This window comes from Phocoena sinus, chromosome 2 (assembly GCF_008692025.1).
Source record: "Phocoena sinus isolate mPhoSin1 chromosome 2, mPhoSin1.pri, whole genome shotgun sequence".
NCBI classification, from domain to species: Eukaryota; Metazoa; Chordata; class Mammalia; order Artiodactyla; family Phocoenidae; genus Phocoena; species Phocoena sinus.
In genome coordinates, this window is record NC_045764.1 from 61614827 (window position 1) to 61634842 (window position 20016).

At 56.7% G+C, this 20016-nt stretch overlaps 1 protein-coding gene and 1 long non-coding RNA gene across 3 annotated transcripts in view; both read right to left on the bottom strand.

The window, feature by feature from the left end:
• Positions 1-57: 57 nt before the first annotated feature.
• On the bottom strand, positions 58-11604 carry LOC116749225. Its single transcript, XR_004348542.1, has 4 exons — positions 11344-11604; positions 9444-9520; positions 5046-5252; positions 58-1977 (listed from the first exon to the last, which is right to left on the bottom strand). It is a non-coding gene; the product is annotated as an uncharacterized LOC116749225 (long non-coding RNA).
• A 2977-nt stretch (positions 11605-14581) lies between these two features.
• ARID3B (AT-rich interaction domain 3B) overlaps positions 14582-20016 on the bottom strand; it is a 53672-nt gene continuing 48237 nt past the window's right edge. Inside the window, exons 8-9 of one of the 2 annotated variants that reach the window (XM_032623371.1) lie at positions 19823-19921; positions 14582-17092 (exon numbers count right to left, since the gene is read on the bottom strand). In XM_032623371.1, the coding sequence (XP_032479262.1) occupies positions 16929-17092; positions 19823-19921 (263 nt within the window). In that variant the 3' untranslated portion in view covers positions 14582-16928. Of the gene's footprint in view, positions 17093-19822; positions 19925-20016 lie in introns of both variants that reach the window. The other variant, XM_032623370.1, reaches the window with a different exon arrangement.

The following is a 20016-nucleotide window of genomic DNA, read 5'->3' on the forward strand; positions in this document are numbered from 1 at the left end:
CACTCTCCAGCATTCCACAGCAGCAGCCCCTGTACTCTTGTTTTTGTTTGTTTTTTTAAAATATATTTATTTACTTATTTTTGGCTGTGTTGGGTCTTCGTTGCCACCGGCGGGCTTTCTCTAGTTGCGGCGAGCGGGGGCTGCTCTTCGTTGCAGTGCGCCGACTTCTCACTGTGGTGGCTTCTCTTGCTGCAGAGCACGGGCTCTAGGCACACGGGCTTCAGTAGCTGTGGCGCATGGGCTTAGTTACTCCACGACATGTGGAATCTTCGCGGACCAGGGCTCGAACCTGTGTCCCCTGCATTGGCAGGAGGATTCTTAACCACTGCGCCACCAGGGAAGTCCCAGCCCCTGTACTCTTGCTTGGAGCTCCAAAGCCATCAGGAGCTGGGCTGGAGAAGGTGATGTGTCTTGTGTCCAGCTGGAGGTGGAGGGTTTTACATCTAGAGCCGGTAGTGATAATAGCTGTGCAGCTCCAGGTCCAGGCTGGGCCCCCAGCTGGGCTTATCACAGCTGGTGGAGCAGGCAGGGCCTTGTGGAGTGAGCCTGCTTTATCAGGGGCTGCAGACGCTGCCCTGCCGGGGGTGGGGGATGTGTGTCGTGAGGCTGGGCCAGCCCTCTCCAGGGGCTTGTGCTACCTTCAGCTCTCCCCGCAGCAGGTGAAATGCTCTGTGGCCCGCCTGGAGCAGGAGAGGCTGTGGGGTTCCCAGAGACAGAAGGAGTGGAGGAGGCCAGACCAGGACGCAGAAGACAAGTGAGGGTGCTTAGAGATGGGGGAGGGACAGAGGACGGGCAGACAGTCCCTTCTGCCCCCATGATCCTGCTACTTACTGCAGACAGAAGTGGAAAAGGCCCAGCAGTGTTTGGACCAGATGGGCCGACAGTCTCTTGGCCCAGAGCTCAGCCTGGGGCCCCCTGAGGTAGGGATGACCAGAACCCCCCATCCACGTGGGTGCATGACAGGGCCCTGAACACTGGCCCTCCTGCGCATTCGGCCCTCCCTACACTTCACTCGCGTGTCTTCATTCTTGGAGCAGTAGCTGGGGAAGGAGGCCAGTGCAGGGGCTTCTGTTCCGCCCAAGAGGGACGCCCCTCTCCCAAACACTTGGGAAGACCCTGCGATCATCCAGCTGACTCCTCTCACGGTTCAGATGGGAAAACAGTCCAGATGGTTAGGGAAAAGCTTGTTCAGGGTCATAACAGTGTGGTCTGAAGATTAGGAGGAGCCCCCTAGACTGAGGATACCTGCAGGTGCCAGGTCTGCAAGGCCAGGAGCAGAGCTGGGATGGCAACAGGGCCCAGGCACTTCAGGGCCCAGGTGGATTCTCGATGGCGGTAGCTGAGACCCCTGCACAGGCTCAGGATACAACCTTCCTGCAGGAACGGCTGCTGATGCTCACCCAGGTGGGTCAAGACAGGGAAATGGTCAGTCCTGCAGGGTACCAAATGAGCCAGGCTATGCCCACCTGTGCCAGGGAGCAGAGAAGCAGGGGAACCTGGGCCCTGCCCTTGGGGGATTCTGAGGTTGAGTGGCCCTAAGGACACCATGGAAAAGAGAACGACCAGGAGGGACAGCTTGGAGCAGGGCCCCCACACAGCCCAACTCCAGTGAGCACAGTTCACATCCTTGTCCACCAAAACAGCACCCTCTGCTGGTGGGAAGCCAGGGACTGTCCAGCCTCAAATCATTTGGTCCAGAGTTGAAGCCTGGAGTTCTGAGAAGCCTCTGTGGGCTGGGGTGGTCAGAGAAGGGCTTCTGGAAGAGTTGACTCTCAGAGGATGCGGAGGTCAGGAACTCGGGAGGAGGGAGCTGCGTGGGTAAAGACCCACGGGCTAGTTCAAGCAGACAGATCCCAGCCAGGGGAGGCTGAGCCACGACTCAGGATGGAGCGGGGTCTTCACAGGTGAACAAGAGACTCAGAAGAGCTGGGCCAGAGCCACCAGCAGCTAGGGGCCTGCTTGGAGCAGCTGCAGCAGCTGCAAGGAGAGAAGACGGTGTTGGAGTGCCACGTGCAGGCCCTGGAGGCAGAGTGCGTCTGGCTGCTTGGGGAGAAGTCGGTGCTGGCAGCCCTGGGCCAGGAGGCCTGGTAAATGGCTGCTCGGGCCCACCCCTCAGTGCTCAAGCTGGGCTGGGGGGGGGGGGGGTCCCTTTCTCACACTGGGTGAGATGGCCTGTGGGCAGGAGGTGGGCCAGCCTCTGTCACAGCCAGTAAAGGAGAGGAGCCCAAAACCCCAATCCCTAAATCATGTGGCCAAGGCCAGACTCCCTTCCCCAGGTGTCAACACGCCTGGTTGTCACATTCTGGCTCATTTATGGGAGCATGTGGGAAATATGTCAGCTTCAACAAGTCCTGTCTCCCTGACACATGGCTGAGCCCCTCCTGCTGGCCCAGGGCCAGGCTCAGGGGAGGTGAGATAACCTTAGCTGCTGAGCTCAAGTCAGGATGCTTGGGAGTGGAAGTGCTCAGGACAGAGGGTTGTATGTGTACAGGGAGCCGTGAAGGAGCGTCCTCTCGCCCAGTCCCCATCCCTGCCATCAGGACATAGTGAGGACACCCATGCAACTTGGAAATGAATCATTGAAAATGTATGAAAAAAGGTGCGGGTGATCTGAGGTCCATGCTGTGCCCAGACCACCCCATTTCTAGTAGCACATTCAAGGTCCACGAGGTACCAGTGCCCCTCGGGAAAGAGCTGGAGGAGAAAGAATCACATGCCAGGCTTCATGAGAAGGTGGCTGAGTACTGGAAGGCATGCTGGCACCAGGTAGCAGTTGCTCTGAAATTCAGAGGAAGAACTACAGAGACTTCAGAAGCAGAATGAGGCCTGACCTCCCCAAGTTAGTGCATTCTGTCCATCCCTTTCCTCTCCCTCCCCGTTCTCTTCCCCACCGCCCTGTCCTTCCTCCTGCATGCCAATGAATCTCTTCCCCCTTCTTAGGATGTCCCGGCTTTGTCCTCCACTTCTTTCCCGTCTGCCTCTTCCTCATGCTCCGTCATTCTCCACTCATTCATTCAGCATGCATTTACAAACCACCAACTACATGTCTGGCCCTCTTCTGTACACAGTAGAACCGAAGTAGGAGCTGACCACTCCCTGTCCCCAAATGCTTCTGGTATTGGGGGTGGGGGGGGAGAATCAAGCAGGCAATTATAATTTAATGTGCCTAATGAGGGGAGAGGCACTATAAAAGCTATGGGCGGGGCGGCAGATAGCAGAGTCCTCCCCAGAGAGGGGGCTTCTGAGCTTCGAAATTTTCGCTGAGGGATGAACAGGCATCTTCAAGGAACAAAAGAAAAAAGGGCATTTCAACAAGAGGGAAGAGCTCATGCAAAGGCCCAGAGAGGAGAGGCATGGAGGCGGGGGTGTTGTGAATAGTCCCTGACCCAAATGAGAAGTGGAGGAGGTGAGGAGTTGCTGTGAAGTGTGGGGGCCACAGCAAGGGCTCGGGGGTCCCAGGCCCTGTCCACCCGACTTCACCTCTAGCTCCTCCTGGAGGAGGCCTTCTGCTGGCCAGCACCCTCCCTTAGTCTCCTGGCCAAATGCCTGTGTGCACGGGCAGACAGACAGTTGGACACACACACACACCAAGATATACATCAGACACTCACCCAGAGACACGTGCACATGCTCCCAGATGTGCCCACACAGAGACAGAGAAATAGATACAGACACCGAGGAGATGGCTCGGAGCCACAGTGATGGAGAGCTGTAAGGACCTGGACGGGGTCCACGCTGTGCAGCAGGACCCCAACCAGAGGTGATCTGTTGCTATGGCTGGAAGCACAGGGAGAGGGGTCTCAGCAGCAGTGCTTAGCTGGCCCAGGCCTCACAGAAGGTGGAGTTGGTCTAAACTGGTGAACCTCAAACTGGGGTCCAGAGCTGGGCTCTGAGAGGGCTGTTAGTTCCTCAAGGAAGCAAATTTGCAGTAACAGTCTGCAACTGCACATTTGCACAGAAAATCTCGTTTTTGTCTGTTTCTCAACCCAGACTCTTGAGGGTCGGAGATTGTCTCCCTGGGGCCTGGAGGGACTCTGTTCTTTATGGGGTGTGCAGTGGATCACGTCAGCGAGAAGGTAGGGCACTCAGTGACCAAGGGCCAGGCCCTCTGGTCAGATTCAGGCTCCGGGAAGGCAGGAGGTGGTGCCAGGGGAGCCCTATGCAAACACCATGCAGTTGGCCCGTAACTAGGGCAGATGTGAGCCCCAGCTCTAGGGTCTCCCAGCTCCGTGCCCCTCAGGGACTTCCCTGCCCTATCTCCCTCTTTCCAGTCCCTGGGAGCTCCTCCCAGGACTAGGACTCACCTGTGAGTGAATGGGTGCCCCAGGCCCTGTGCTTGTCCAGGGAAGGTGACCTAGAAGTTGGCCCTACATCATGGGCAGGGGTCCTGTGTAGAGCAGCCAATGGGCCAAACACAGCAGGGAGAGGGGGCAGCAGCTGGATAGGGTCTGATGCTGCATCAACATCTGGCTGCAGGGGACGTGAGGGGCACCCAGGGCCTCCAGCACTCTGCACCGCTAGTCCCATCCCCCACCTCAGGCTCCTTCCACCCTGACCCTCTCTGGGTCTCTACCTCAGTCTTTCTTCCTCTTCAATCCCAGGATTCTGTGGGCTTCACTGTCCCCAGAATAGTGGTTAAGACTGTGGGCTCTGGAGCCTGACCACTGACTCCACATTATACTAGCTGTGTGCCCTTGGGCAAATTACTCCATTTCTCTGGCCCTCATCTGTAAAAACCAAGAACAGTAACAGCTTTCCTCCCCCAGCAGCTGGCTGTGAGGGTTAAACTGGACAAGCATGTAAGAAGCTCAGTGCTGTGCTGGACACGTGGCACGTAGTCGTGAAATGTTAGCTGCTATCGTTACACACTTCATGCTGCTGGAGGCCTGGCCGCTTTCAGGCAAAAGTCTCCCTTCTGAATTAGGGTCCCTTTGGGGCCAAAGAGCTGCCATGGGGGTTTGATCTCATTCACCCTCTGTGTTAGTTTGCTAGGGCTGCCATAACCAAGGACCACAAAATGGGGGGCTTAACCAACAGAAACTTACTGTCTCAAAGTTCTGGAGGCTGGAGTCTGAGATCAAGATGTCGGCAGGGTTGGTTCCTTCTGAGGGCTGTGAGAGAGCATCTGTTCCTGCCTCTCCCCCAGCTTCTGGTGGTTGCTGACAGTCTTGGACATTTGCATCACCCCAGTCTCTGCCTTCATATTCACAAAGGACTCTCCCTGTGTGTATGTTTCTGTGTTCAAGTTTCCCCTATTTATAAAGACACCAGTTATACTGAATTAAGGCCCACTCTAATGAGCTCATTTTAAATTTACTTCTGTAAAGACCCTGTCTCCAAATAAAGTCCCATTCTGGGGTACGGGAGGTTAGAATGCAAACATACCTATTTTTGTGGGGGACACCGTTCAATCCACAACAACCTCCAATTTGCTTCCTGCTACCTTCTTGTTGGGTGGGTTCGGTGTGACTTGGGATCTTGGGGACCCAGCTGTTCTTTGTCTTGTTTTTCCCCTCCCTTAATCCCAGGACCCTGGCACAGCTGCAGAGGGGCTGGAGTGTCCACGGGAGGGGCCGCTCAGTGAGCCCCCAGGCACCTCGGGTGAGGGAGGCGGACTGGGGTCCAGGCTGGAAATCGGGCTCCTCTCTGCAGGCGGGGCCCTGCCCAGACTCAAGAGCCTGTGTGGGGGTGTCTGTGGGCATGAGAGGATGGGGGTGGGGCTCCCCACAGATGGGGCTGCAATCTGTGCTTCACTGCCTGGCTTTGGCCAGTGACAGGAGCAAGACGCAGGTTCTGGAGAGAAAAAACCACCAGATGACTGCCAGGATCCAGAGGTGGAAGGTGGGAGGAGCTAGGGGCTGCCGGGGGTTGGGGGAGTTGGGGCCCACCTTGGGTCAGGGCCCCCCAGAAGCCCTTCCTGATGACCCTAGAGTTTTCCCCAAGCCTGAAACCAGGGACCTAGTGCAAAAAAGTAAGCAGCCCGGGCTCTGTCACAGGCACTAGCCCCTTCCCCTCATGGGGCTTCAGCTTCCCCGTCTGTATAATGGGTCCCAAACTCCATGTCCTGGCCCCTGTAGGACCTGGGGGCTCAGGTCCAGGGTGTGGGGCCTCTTGGGCTAAGGCAGCCCTTCTGTCCACAAATGGACAAGGGCCTCTCACTCCAGTCTGAGCTGGATGCCTGGGGGCAGGAGCAGGACTCAGGGTGCAGCTGGCACCGGAACCTGCAGCGTGAGCTACTAGGGGCAAGGGTTGGTGCCCTCGGGTGAGTGTGGCCCGGGCCTGCCCACACGCCAGGACAGGGACACGAGAACCTGGACAGTCCAGCCGGCTGAGAAGGAAGGCCAGCCGCTCAGGTGTTCCCGAGTCCTAGGCACCCGCCCTCTTCCCATAGGTGTGGGCCCCGGCAGAGACCCCAGGCAGGCTACGAGTCTGTGCATGCAAGGTGGGCTCCACCCCATCCCCAGCCCCCTGTAGAGGTCTGGGCCCAGCTTGGCTTCTCTGTGGGGACCAGACTGGCATTTACTGAGTGGGCACCAGTCAAGCCCACTCCCCTCAGCCTCCAGTCCCACAGTCTGCAGGGGAGGCCGCTGTGGAATCCTCCCTGGGCCTCCCAGGCAGCAGGGTTTCCAAGAAAACAGAGATGGAGTTGTGGCCAGGTGGCCTTGGACAAACCCTCTGCTGACTCTGGGCTCAGGTCCCCGTCTGTGCACTGGGACTGGTGTCGGCAGGACTCAGGAGGGGTTCTTGACCCTCAGTGATACTATGACCCTATTTGGTTTACCCATTAGGTTGCTGTCCCTGGGTCATACTCTCCAGATCTTTAGGGCCTGTGTCCCAGTGGAGTGGCCCACTGTCCTTGGTGGGGCTAATGACATTCAGAATGGGATGTGGGCAAGGCCTGCCCCAGGTGCTGCCAGAGCCGAGGCCTGCAGAGAAACCTAAGGGGTGTCCAGGGGGGCCCCCCCAGGGGCAGAGGGGAAAGCTTGGGAGCAGGCAGGGGCAGAGTCACCGCAGCCCCACTGGGAGGTGAGAGCTGGCCTGGGTTGGTCCTGGCTGCCCTCCCTCAGGGCTGGGGACAGGGCCTCCAAGGCAGAGGATGCAGCTATGTGGACCGGGCCCTCTAAGACCACGCTGGGTCCTTGTGACCAGGAAACTGAGGCCGAGGCCACCTGGAGAGGTGAAGCTAGGGTGAACTCCGGAGGCGGGGAGGGGAAAGCTTGTTGGAACCAGTGAATCGGGATCAGGATGTCTCCTCTGAGGGCCGAGAGCTGAGCCTAGACCCACTGCAGGCTGGACCCCAGGCTGCCCTGCTCTTGCATGGTCTCGGGGTGGCCCTGGGTGGGGACCAGGCACTCACTTCTTGGCAGGGTGGGCTCACGAGTCAACACAAAGCAAGTGCATCACGGTCAAGGCTCTGTGGGCCCGGCCTGGTGCACAGGGACCCAGTGCAGGGAGCGAGGGGAGGATCTGGAGACAGAGGGGGATTTGGAGACCGGGGCCTGCCCTCAGGAAGCTCTCAGGCTGGAAGGAATTAGTCATACAGGGAGCACTGAGGGAGTTTCACCCATCACTATTTCTGGACTGAGGGAAATTTTTAGTCACCTAAAAATTAGGAGGAGAAGAAAGAGGCCATCTTGCTCCTTCCCCCTAGTGCTGTTCCATCAGCTTCTCCCAGCACCTGATAGTCAGCTGTCCCTGCTCTGGGTCAAGGCGTAGTCCCAGGCAGGCCCCTGTGAGAATGGAGTGGGGTGATGTCCTTGAGGAAGCACCAGATTGAGATAGGAGTCAACGACCGTCCCCCCACCCCCAGTTCCTGCAGACTTCGCTGCAGGAGGTGGGCTCCGAGCTGACCCAGATGCGGCCTAAGCTCGAGAAAGCCTGGGACGTTCTGAAAGCTCAAGCCTCAGAGCTGGAGGCTCAGCAGCTAGCCCTGGAGGGTGCCCAGAACCAGGGCCTCAACTCACCCCCACCTCTGTGCCGCTGCCAGGCCTGCATGCCCAACGAGGGACCCACAGTCTCCCCTGCCCATTCCTGGTCACACTGTGGCCACTGGCTTTCCCTTCCTCGACTCCCTAGTCAAGTCCCTCCCAAGCCCTCACTGCCCCCTTTCCGACAGGGCTGAAGCCCTCGAATGTGCTCACTGCCTCTCCCCACTCCCCTTCAAGGTGGCAGAGAGCCTTGCTGAGAAGCTGAGGCTGGAGCAGGAGCTGGTGGGAAAGTGAGGACCATGGGGGGTGAGGGGCACCCAGATCTGAGGGGCTCTGGGGGAGAAACCCCCCTCCCTCACAGAGGTGTTCACCAGGCCCCACAGCTCTTCCCCTGCCCCTGAGAATCTGGGGCAGGTGGCAGGGGGCGTTTGGGGACATGCTGTTAAGTGAGCCCTCTCATCCCCTCGGGGGATAGTGCCGGGCCTGGGGCCTGATGTATCGCCCTGTCTGCCTTCTCCTCTCTGAAGAGGGGAATCTAGGGGAAGAAGCAGGAGGGAGCGTGGCTAGGTGGGTTCTGGGGGCACAGGGAGTCAGGATGTCTGGGTTCCTGGGCCTGGCGTCAGAGATTGAAGGAGAGTGGCCTTCAGAGCTGAAAAGTCCTGTGCTGGAGTCAGCTTCTCCACCAACCAACTAGGTGAGCCTTAGCCTCAGTTTCCTCATCTGCAAAATGGGGGTACTGACAGTGCCTACCTCAAAGGACGATGTGAGGATTACACGAGACAGTGCATGGAGCACAGTGCCTGCTTCCAGTCCCCCTAAGCTTCCTGATACCTGGGGTCCAGTTTGGGTGAGTCAGTATTAAAGCCATAAAACCACAGAGATGTGCCCAAGACCAACTGTGTATGGGGCTTCAGTCACAAAGTCTATCCACTGTTCCACCAACAAGGCATTGTCTACACTTCTTATTAAGTTCAGGAAACAATCTGATATAATGTGCAGCCACCAGTGATAGGCAATGCCCACAACCAGGAGCTTGAATACTGTTAGTGCTTGGATCCTGTTTCACTCTGACCAAGGGCCTCATCTTTATGACCCTACGTGGAGGAGCTGGACAGGGTGGGGGATCCTGTCTTTTGCCTCAGCTGCTCTCTGGGGATCCCGAGGGAAGCGGGGCAGATCTGTCAGTGGACCCTCAGGCTGGGAACTGTGTCCACAGGGAACAGGAGCTGGTGCAGCTCCGAGCATCAAGGGCTCCAGCGCTGGGAGGACAGGAGCCTCCATCCGCCTCTCAACTCCTGAAGGTAGCATTTGGGGATTCTCCAGAGGGACAGGCAGAGTGACCCCTGCCTCCCTGTGGGACCCAGGCCCAGTTTCTCTCTCTGCCTTCGTCTCCCCATCCACAAGTTGGAGGGGGAAACAGAGGCTCGAAGGGTCCCTCCAGCCTGGACCTTTGCTGGTTCTCCTGGATTCCTCAACTGCCCACCCTTCCCCGGCAGAGCTGGAGCTACCGCATACCTGGTACCTGCCCTGCCTCTGCGCCCTCTGTGGGGGTCAGCCTCTGCCTCATCTGCTTCCAGATCGTAGCCACAGCCCTGGAACCAGAGGAAAGGAGCATCTGAGAAGCAGCCAGGGGCAGTGCCCAGGCTGGGGAAGAAAGGTGGCGTGGAGACTGAGGCCCAGAGCCACGAGGGAACAGATTCACAGCCTCGCTCCGCAGCACAAGAGACTGAGGTCAGCCCCTGGCCCAGCCCCAGGGAGCCGGGCAGTCCTGGCACAGAGGGCCTGGATCGATAGGCCTCAGGAAACCACGTGGGGAAATAGACTCTTGGGGAGAGGGGAGGCCCCTGTAGCTATGCCTTTAGCCCCCAAGGCCAAAGTCTCTCAGGCCTATTGCAGGTGGCTGCAGTAAGAGGCTGTCCTTGTCCCCCACCTGCCACAGGGCCTGAAATGCTCACGCCGGCACAGGGTTCCTGACTCTCAGTGGTTGAGGCCACCTGGCTCTTTCCCAGGGGGACCCTGTGGCTCAGAGTAGAGCTGGGCAGGGAGTGGCCAAGTGGGGATGCTGGGGTCCTCGTGGGGCTTGGTTGGCCCACTCATTGCCCCAGTGCCAGCAGAGTGATGGCTGGGACCCTCTGCTCTGTCTTACTGGTGAAGGCCTTAGGCACTGGGCTTTAGGCTTTTCAAAGTGAGTTTTCATTTACTTGTGCTTCATTCAAATCACTCTACAGTTTCCATTTCACAGACAGGAAACTGCCCAGAGCAGGGCAGTAACTTGCCCTAGGTCACACAGCAAAACAGCAGCTAAGCCCCCTGGTTCCCTAACCTGTCCCAGAAAGGTGGTTTCTCATTTCACACTGCCTATTCTGAGCTTGATAGCAGGACCATCTTTAATGGCCACAGGCCAGGCCAGCTTAGGGTTGACATCCCCCCTCAAGGTCAACGGGCCATTTTTCTTTTTCTGAACTTCCCTCCCCACCCTCCTCTGTGCTTCCTTCCCCTACAGAGCTCTGTCAGCTGGGCCACATGCCCCCCAGAACCATCCTCGATGCTGTCACTGAACGCTCCCCCCATCTACTGCCTTAAGTGAAGCAGGGTTTTGCAGAGGGGGACTCTGGCAGGGCAATGGGACAGAACATCTTTGGGATTGTTTCTCCAGCATCGTCCTCCACAAAATGTTCTCTGCCCTCCCTGCCATATACAGGCTACTGTGGGGGCTGCCAAGTTCTCAACTGATTGGTCCAGCACTGGGTGCTGAACCCAACTGAACCAATGGTCTCCTTCCTGGGGGTCACTGGACTTAGGACAAAAGAGTAATCTTTCCTGGGCTGAAAACTGGACACATAAAACTGGGGAGCTGTCAACCGCCGTTTTTCTCTGCGGAAAAAGGTGTATTTCAGTAAGAGTAAATGGAGCTGACGATTCCCAGAAACTGAAATTGGGATGGAGAGATTTTGGTTCAGCCCAGGGGGTCTCATGCATGCAGAAGACATAAACTTGACCTTTGGGATGGTCATCTCACCTTGCTCTGTAGCTCAGGCGTCAGGCTGAGCTGGTCTTCAGGAGGGGAGGAATACCTTCCACGGGCAGCGCTTCTGGGTTCCAGACCCTTCCTGAGGCCAGCCCCAGGTCCCATTGCCCTTGGGCTCCTCCACATACACTGGTGTCGGAGAATAAATACCCCTCCTGTCTGTTCATATGGGCCTGAGCGATTTGGGTCCCTTACGAGGGAATGCCTCCAAACCAGATGGCTGCCCACCCTGTCCCAAAGGCCCTCCGGGTAGGCGGAGCATTGCCCTCCACCGGCTTATCTCAGACCCGGCTCTGGTTTGTTCCCCTGGCACAGAAGGCCACCCCACCACCCCCTTGCCTTCTTGTGTGTCCCTGTGTCCCAGCTGCTGACGGGGTTTGTACTCACTGTCTACAAGCGCAGCAGGGGCTCCCACTCTTCTCAGTCCTGCTGGTCTGGTCGGTTCCTTCTCCCTTTCCTTCCGGTGGTGATTACAAACCTTCTCTTTCATAAGTCCCAAGCCACCAACTCCCCCTCCTTTCCGGGCGTTAACCGGCACTTCATTTCATAGGGAGGCGGGCAGAGACGCTGCCGGCGCCGGACCGACCCTCCAAGCGCCGCGCGGCCCCAGGCCCTTCCCAGCCGTCCCCCACCCCCCGCTCGCCCCATTGGCTGCGCGGAGGGCACATGCCCAGCCCTGGCCAATGAGGTGGGGGAAGCTGCGGCTCGTGGCTGGGCAAGCTGGTCCCGGAGATGCTCACGTCCCTCAGGTGACCCCCCCTGCTGTGCGAGGCTTGGGGGGTCGGGTGGGGCCAGAGCCGAGACGTGGGATAATCAGACTCCCCTCCCCGCGTCCTGCCTCCCTCTCGTAACCGCGCCGGGTTACCTCTGCCCTAATTGAAAAGAGGCATCTGCGGGAGAAGTTGGACAGCTGCATTAGAGTCCGTTCCCAGCCCTGCCATTCACTACGTTTGTGACCTCGTGCACATTTCTGCTCTTCAGTTTCTTCATCTGTAAAATGAACGAAGTCTCTGCCTCACAGGTCTATGGGTGCAGTATTAAATGAGACACTGAGCACAGAGTGCTTTGCCTCGCTCGTGGTTCGGGCAGATTCTGGACTCCGTAGCCACCGACTGCTCTTCTCACAGCTCTGGGACCTCATGCTACTCACTCAACCTCTCTGCGCCTCCAAACTCATAAATGTGTAGAGGAGCAAACGAGTTAATTCATGCAAAGAACTTAAACCACACCTGGCATACACCAGTGTTCAGTAATTGGTAATTTCACAGTCTCCTGATTACCATCAGTGCCATCCCATGTCCTGGGGCACACGTTCAGAGTTCCTCTGGGGTACAAACCTGAGAGCAGAATTGCTGGGCCCCAGGGCATGGGCACGTTCCACTTTACTAGGTACAGCCAAAGTGTTTTCCAGAGTTAGGCTAATTTACCCCCGCCCCCCAGCAATCTGTGAGAGTTCCCATTGCTGCCCATCCTCACCAAGGCCTGGTATTTTTTTTTTTTTTTAATTTATTTATTCATTTATTTATTTTTGTCTGTGTTGGGTCTTCGTTTCTGTGCGAGGGCTTTCTCTAGTTGTGGCAAGCGGGGGCCACTCTTCATCGCGGTGCGCGGGCCTCTGACTGTCGCGGCCTCTCCTGCTGCGGAGCACAGGCTCCAGACGCGCAGAGCTCAGTATTTGTAGCTCACGGGCCCAGCTGCTCCGCGGCACGTGGGATCCTCCCAGACCAGGGCTCGAACCCGTGTCCCCTGCCTTGGCAGGCAGACTCTCAACCACTGCGCCACCAGGGAAGCCCGCCTGGTATTTTAAGACTACAGTTTGTGCCAATCTGATGGTGTGGAATGGATTTTTGTGCATTTCCCTGATTACTAATGAGGACCATTTTATTTCCTCTTCTGCCAAACACCTGTTCATGACTTTGCCCCCTCTCCTCAATCCTTCTTTTTGCTTTTGTCTTAACAATAAGCATTTAATGGCTGCTGAGCCTGCGCGTCCAGAGCCTGTGCTCCGCAATGGGAGAGGCCACAACAGTGAGAGGCCCGCGTAACGCAAAAAAAACAAAAAAAAACCAAAAAAAACCAATAAGCATTTTTAAAAAAAAAGAAAAGAAATTCTGACTAGTTGTGTGTTACAAGCACCTCCTCCCAGTTTGTCTTTTTATCTTATGGTATCTTTTGATGAACTTTTCTCGGAGGGTCTAGTCTGAGGAATTCTTCCTTTTCTCGAGGTCTTAGATATTCTCCTGTATTTTTTTCTGTTAATTTAAAGTGGGATGGAATTGCAGTGGCTCAGTGCCTTGGTCTTCTCAGATTCTCCATCTCTATCAGGAGGCTTATTCAGCTGCCACTTCTCCCTCAGCGTCCCCTCACATCCACTCCATACTTCTAACTCAAATGTCTCTGGACCCTGCTTCTCCTCATCTCTGGGCCTCCTCCCATACCAGGCCCACTGAATCTCCATGTGGCAGCCTCCTGGTGTGTCACAGAAGGTTGTGACGTGTGATCCCAACTATTGGTTTAGTAATTAAAGTACTAAAGGGTTGGTTATTTCTTTCAAAAGATTTTAAAAAGTCAGTGAGAGGTTCAAGACTGTCCCAGTGTCACCCTCACTTTCTAGCACGTCAAAATGGCAGAGAGACACCCCCTTCCCCATGCCTCAGAGGTTGCAGACAGGCGATGTGTATGTTGTCATGGATGGAGATGGGCAATCACAAACCCACCCAGTGCTTTACCCCTCTGCCCATTTCTTTTGGTTTTGCCAAAACCAGGTTGTGCCCATACGATGCACATCGTGGCAGAGAAAAAGGCTGAGCAGTCTGGGTATAGGCCTGTTTCAGTGGCAGTGTCCCAGGGTGTCCATGCCTAGAATGTCTCCCAGCTCCAGATCACCCTTCTAGAAAAGCCTCTTTCTAAGCCTACGTCCTCCTTAAAACATGTCAGCAGGGTCCCGATGCTCAGAGGATGGTGCCCAAATTCCTTAGCCTGGGCTCCATCCTGGCCCCAGCCACACTTTTTTCCAGCACCCCCCAACCCTAGGCACTGCCCACAGTTCCCCAACGCCAGGTCCTTTGATGCCACCGAGCTTCCACATGTATCACTTCCTCTGCTCTTCCTCACGTCTCCAGTTGGCCACCTCATTCTTCTAGCTGAAATGTCCGCTGCTGGGAAGCCTTCCAGAGATTCCCTAGTGAGCTGCTCCAGCATTTATCTACCCCACTGGTCCCAGTCATGCTGTATTCTAAAGACTTGGTTTTTGTCTAGAGTCGTGTGTGCCTCCCAGACAAGAGTGTGAGCTCTGTGAGCGTGGGGTCTGTACTTATTCAGCAGGAGCTCAAAGAGGGCTTGCTCATGGAGGAGACCCCTGGCCCTGTGCCTGCTGGGATCCTGACGTGACACCAGGGGAGTCGGTTTTGGTGATCATGCAATGTCAGCAGTGCCCAGCTAATACAGAAGACAGGCTGAGAGTAAGCGCTTTGGGAAAACGATGGGTGAGCAGCGAAGAGAAGGGTTAGGAAAAAATCAAGGAATCAGAGGAGTAGTTCACTTAGCCCCTTTCATTCTGAAGGTCCTCGCCTCTTCCCTAGTACTGTCTAATGAAAGAGTCACCGAAAGCGCCCGCGAGACCTGCTTGTGTGAAGAGGTAGAGGTTTATTGAAATATAAACATTCGAGAACATGTAAGATAGAAAATGACCACAACATATACAGACACTTGCTGCAAGGGGACTTCTGAGGTATTTATCCACTGCCTAGGCTACCCATGTGCTATCACATTTTTTCCTGGTTAAATACAAGTAAGATGGGGAGGGGGAGGGGACGGAGCGGCCCTGGCCAATGGCTGCCATGTGACCTCAGGCCTGCACCGTCAGGAGAGCTCCTCTTGGCCCAGGGCCCCATTCTGGGGGCACCTGCCGGCGCTCCCACCCTCGGGCTTTCAGGCTGAGACCCTGCTGTTGCCCTTGAGGGCAGCGAGGGCTTGCTGAGAGGGCAAGCTGGGCAAGCTGCCTGAGGAAAGGGAGAGGATCCAACAACCAGGAAGACACAGTGCACCACCCCTGTGTCCTCCAGGTGAGAAGAGTCCATCCTTTGTGACCAAAGCCCTGAGAAAGACACACTGGCCAAATGTCTGCGACGCCTTCAAGTGGGCCCAGCGCCAGCCAGCCGGGCTCCTCCCTGACACAGACCTCAGACGCCCTTCTCTGACAGGCCCTGGCGAGGCCAGGAGAGGGTCAGCCCCCAATGGATGGGGCTGTGTGTGAGTATGTGTGAGTGTGAGACAGTGTGGAGGGCTAGGGAAGGGAGAGAAGACGCAGTCAGGGCGGCTGCAGCTCACTGGGCTGAGGTACGTGTTTTGTGCTCAAGCATACGATTTCCCTTTCCTTTCCTAGATGGACTGAGCGTTGGTCGTGCGTGGGCTTGTGCCACCATGGTCTCCCACCACCACAGCGCGATGATGTCACAGCAGGTGGGGTTCCACTGAACACTGCAGGGCTTACTCGATTGAGAGGCGAGCCTTGTGTGAGAATCACCTCTTCTTTATGACACAGGAACAGCCCACTCCACCCCAGGGTCCAAGAGGAGAGACAGAGCTCTTTCAGCATCTCCTCACCCTCTGGGGCAGCTCAACTTCTCCAAGGTCCATGGCCTCCACAGCCCACTCCTGCCCTGAGGTGGGAATGTTGAGTGAAGGGAAGATGCCCTGCCCCGACCCTGGTGAACTGGGCGCTGGGGTTTGGGACTGCCCTGCTCTGGTGGGAAATGGGTCAAGGGCCATCTTGAGAACCGGTGTGGTTTCACGATCCAACCTGCGTGAGAGCGGGCCTCTCCGTTCCACCTCCTCCTGCCACTGTGATCCCTGAGTCATCTTTCCTGCTGCCTCGCTCGCACCCTCACTGGGGTCTTAGGGAAGGGCCGGAGGGGCTGGGGTACCAAATCATTTGCTCGGCTTTTGGGGTGATCTGTTTTCATTTCTTTGGTGCTACAATAACAACAATAAAAATTTTTAAGTAAAAAAAAACACAAAAGTCAGCAAACACATATAAAAAAGATTTCAGAGATGCAAATACTTCCTGAAGAATCAAACATCAACAGTTACAAATCTGAGGTATTTCAGTGAACCTGACATTGGCAGGTTTGGGCCCCACGAGAAGAAGAGGGGCCCAAGGGACAAGTGGGCTGTTTCCTGGGAGAGCTGGCCAACAGGGATGAGTGGGGACGTGAGGTCTGGCAGGGTCAGAAAAGGGTCAGTGGAGTGGGTGCCAGGGCCTGCCTGGGCAGCCCCTGAGGCTCTGCCTCTCCCTCAGCAGATGCCCAGCAGGCCCTGGGTCCTGAGGACTGCCCTCATGATCCCTGTCTTGGGACCATTAAAAGGGGGATATGGGGCCCTGAGGACTGCTTCAAGACTTGAATTTGAGAGACCCACACCCCAAGAACCAAACATGGGAGGCAAGGTGGGTTGGGAGGACCCCATGCCATGCTCAGCAGAGAAGGGCCACAAAGACATGCTCTTGGCTCCTAGCAGCCCCACACTGGAGTCAAAGACTGGGGGACTGAGCAGGGGAAGAGACCAGTGACCCTGGGGTCACGGCAGAAGGCAGGGGAAGGGAAATAAATTAAAGGGGAAGGGATGTGGAGGGCCTCCAGCCCTGTGTCAGCTTACAGATTGTCAATACACTGTGCCCGGGATGGGAGGTGGCCTGGGAGCCCTGGAGGAAGCTGGACGCCCACAGACCCCGCCCAGCTCTCCAGGACAATCCCTGATTGGACAACGCTGCCCCGTCAGGCCCCTCCAGCCTCTCCTTGCCTCTAGAGTACAGCAGGACCTGATGGAGCCTGGACAGACGGACAGGTCCAAACTCTCAACATCTGGCCAAATGGTGTTTGATGTGGGCTCCATGAGATGAGGTAAATTCTGTGCATCAGCTTCCTCCACTCTCGAGGGGAGGGTGGAGGCAGTTGGGAGCTGGGTCCTGCCCCTCAGAGGGACCAGCTGGTGGAGGGCTCTGCACTGGGGGTGCCCCGGGACGAGGTAGGACTTGGCGAGCAGTGAGAACTGCTGCTGCTGCTGGCGCTGCTGCCGATGCTCTGGGGAGCGGATCCTGCGATGAGGTGGACCACAGGCTTCTGGGCAAACAGCACACCTGAGCGAGTGGGGGTGGGGAGAAGCAAGTGTGAGCACACTGGGAGAGGAGGGACAGGTTCAGGGGTTCAGTTCACTCCACTGTATCTACTGCCGCCTAACTCTGGGAGAGGAGGGTCCATGCTGGACGCTGCGCCAGGTGCCGACACTGCCCTGCCTGCAGGTGCCTACAGGCTGGTGAGGGGGACGGGCAGAGTCATTCTGCTGAAATGTCACAAAGGCTCTAGGTGAAGTGTACCCAGTGTGTTGTGGGGAAAAAAGGCGGCTTTGGAGGGCAGGGGAAAGTGGGTCAGGAGAAGCTCTGGTGGGAGAGCACGCCTGGACTTTTTAGGAAAAGTGGCCACACGACGAGGAGGAGACGGTGTGGCAGGCAGAGGAAATCTGAGAGAACAAAGAACAGAGAGAGGCGGCGAACGTGCTGGAGGCTGGTGCAGCAGCGCGGGAGGCCCGGGGGGAGCTGAAGGCAGGCGTGCGGCACAGGAGGCTGGAGAGGTGGCAGCGCCAGGAAATGGAGGCCTGCGTGTCTCTAGGCTGCCGGGGTCGTACCCTGTGGGGCTTGTGAAGCCCCTGAAGTTTTAAGGGGAAGAAGGGGACAGACATCACGAGACGGGCATTTCAGAGCTCTCTGTGGGGCTGGGAGGATGTGGGTGGATGGAAGCCTGCAAGTCAGAGCTACTCTAACAGGGGAGAAGAGAGGTCTGAACCAGGGCCGTGCAGCGGGGACGCAGCAGAGCACTGGCGTCTGCTGAGCTCTGGGGGGTGATGGGCCTGAGGGGCTCTCAGGAATGACTTCCAAGCTCTGGGCCTGGGTGACTGCACAGCCACTGAGAAAGGACACAGGTGGGACAGGATTGAGGCAGGTGAGGTTTGGGGAGCCTTCAACTCTCTTCTGACTGCTCCCCATGCTGAGGGAGAGGAGGCATATCCTCCTCTCTCCTGAGAAAGGATGAGAGGAGTTGGAGAGCCAGGCACTGATCTCCCCCTTCCCTGCTTTCCACACAGACCCACTCCCAACCCCCAAACCTCCTCGACCACACGGCACCACCAGAAGGCAAAGGGCATCCAGGCCCTAGCCGCCGGCTCGCCCAGTCTCCTTGAGGGGTCTGTGTTAGGCAGAGACCTTTGAACGTGGCGTGGTCTCTGAAGCACTGACTCTGTGGTGAGTGGCTAGGCAACTTGGCATCCCTGCTTCTCTGCAGGCTGCTTCCAGGAACTCTGCCCCTTCCCTGGCCCCAAGCGTGACGCCCCCAGCAAGCGGCCCGGCAGAGATCCAGAGCGGCCTTGGCCCCAGTCCCCAGAGCAGGAGCACTCAAAGCATGCCCTGTGGAAATGCCCCTGGTTTTGATAGAAGGTGCAGCTCTAACCCCCCTCCACTGGGCACCTCCCCATGCCCCCTCTAACACAGGTGACTGATGCCCAGGCTCCCAGCAGGAGGCCACTGGCCAGTGTGCCCGTGCTCTGGGGCCCCCACTCATCAAGCTGTGCTTAACAAGAGTCAGCTGGAGGGACTTACCTGGTGGTACAGTGGTCAAGAATCCGCCTGCCAATGCAGGGGACACAGGTTCAATCCCTACTCTGGGAAGATCCCACATGCCGTGGAGCAAACAACTAACTGAGCCCACACACCACAACTACTGAAGCCCGTGTGCTGCAACTACTGAAGCCCACGCGCTGCAACTACTGAAGCCCGCGGGCCTAGAGCCCGTGCTCCGCAACAAGAGAAGCCACTGCAACGAGAAGCCCGCGCACCGCAACGAAGAGTAGCCCCCGCTTGCCGCAACTAGAGGAAGCCCGTGCGCAGCAACAAAGACCCAATGCAGCCAAAAAAAAAAAACAAAACAACCACCAGTCAGCTGGCTTTATCCCCAAACTCATCTCTACGCTAACAAAATGGGAGTGGGAAACGGATTGCTGTTTCTATGAAAACTAAGTTGAACACCTTGTAAAGTCTTCGTAAAGGTGCTAAACCAACCAACCAACCAAATTAGATCTGGGAAGAGACAACTGTAAAAGACTGGGGGGAAAATCATGAAAATATAGGCTGATTCTGCTGCGCTCAGATTCCTTTGCCTGTGTCAGTTCTTGGACCATGACAGATCATGTCCAGGAAGAGAAGAGCTGAACCAGTCAAAGAAAGGAGACACGTGCATTGAAAGACTGTAATGGTGGACACTGACTTAACTTATAATACAATGTTAAAGGTGTGGATAGAGTTGATTATGATTCTTTACGTTAAATGACTTCTTCAAATAACGAGCCAACCATTGGTCGAAAAAGGGTTAGACAAGGGGTCTCCATCACTTTGTCAAAGGTGGTGGTGGTGGGGCTTCCCTGGTGGCGCAGTGGTTCACAGTCCGCCTGCCGATGCAGGGGACACGGGTTTGTGCCCCGGTCCGGGAAGATCCCACATGCCCCGGAGCGACTGGGCCCGTGAGCCATGGCCGCTGAGCCTGCGCATCCGGAGCCTGTGCTCCGCAACGGCAAAGGCCACAACGGTGAGAGGCCTGCATACCGCAAAAAAAAAAAAAAAAAAATGGTGGAGGGGGATCTGTCATCCTATTAGCCATCCTCAGCCCTCCTCATCCGGAAAAACGACTTTACCTTTGGAACCTTGAAAGGAAGCCACCCCTGGGAAGATGTTCAGACAGAAGGGGACAAGGGGGTCTTGCAGGGAGCTGTACTGAGGGTGGCTGCCACCCTGCCGCCTCCTTCAGAGCCCCAAGAGCCTCACCTGCATAAGTGGTGCCGTCGATGTCCACAGACATGTTGATGCTCCCAATGCTGCTCGTGGTCAGGTTCACTGCTGCAGCCGAGGCCTCTGCTCTGTCCTCTGCTGGGGACAAGGGAGACAGCAGGCCCAGTCAAGCCCTCCGGCATTTCTGTCGTTCCCTTCAAGGCTCTCCCACCCTCCCAGAGTTAGAAAGC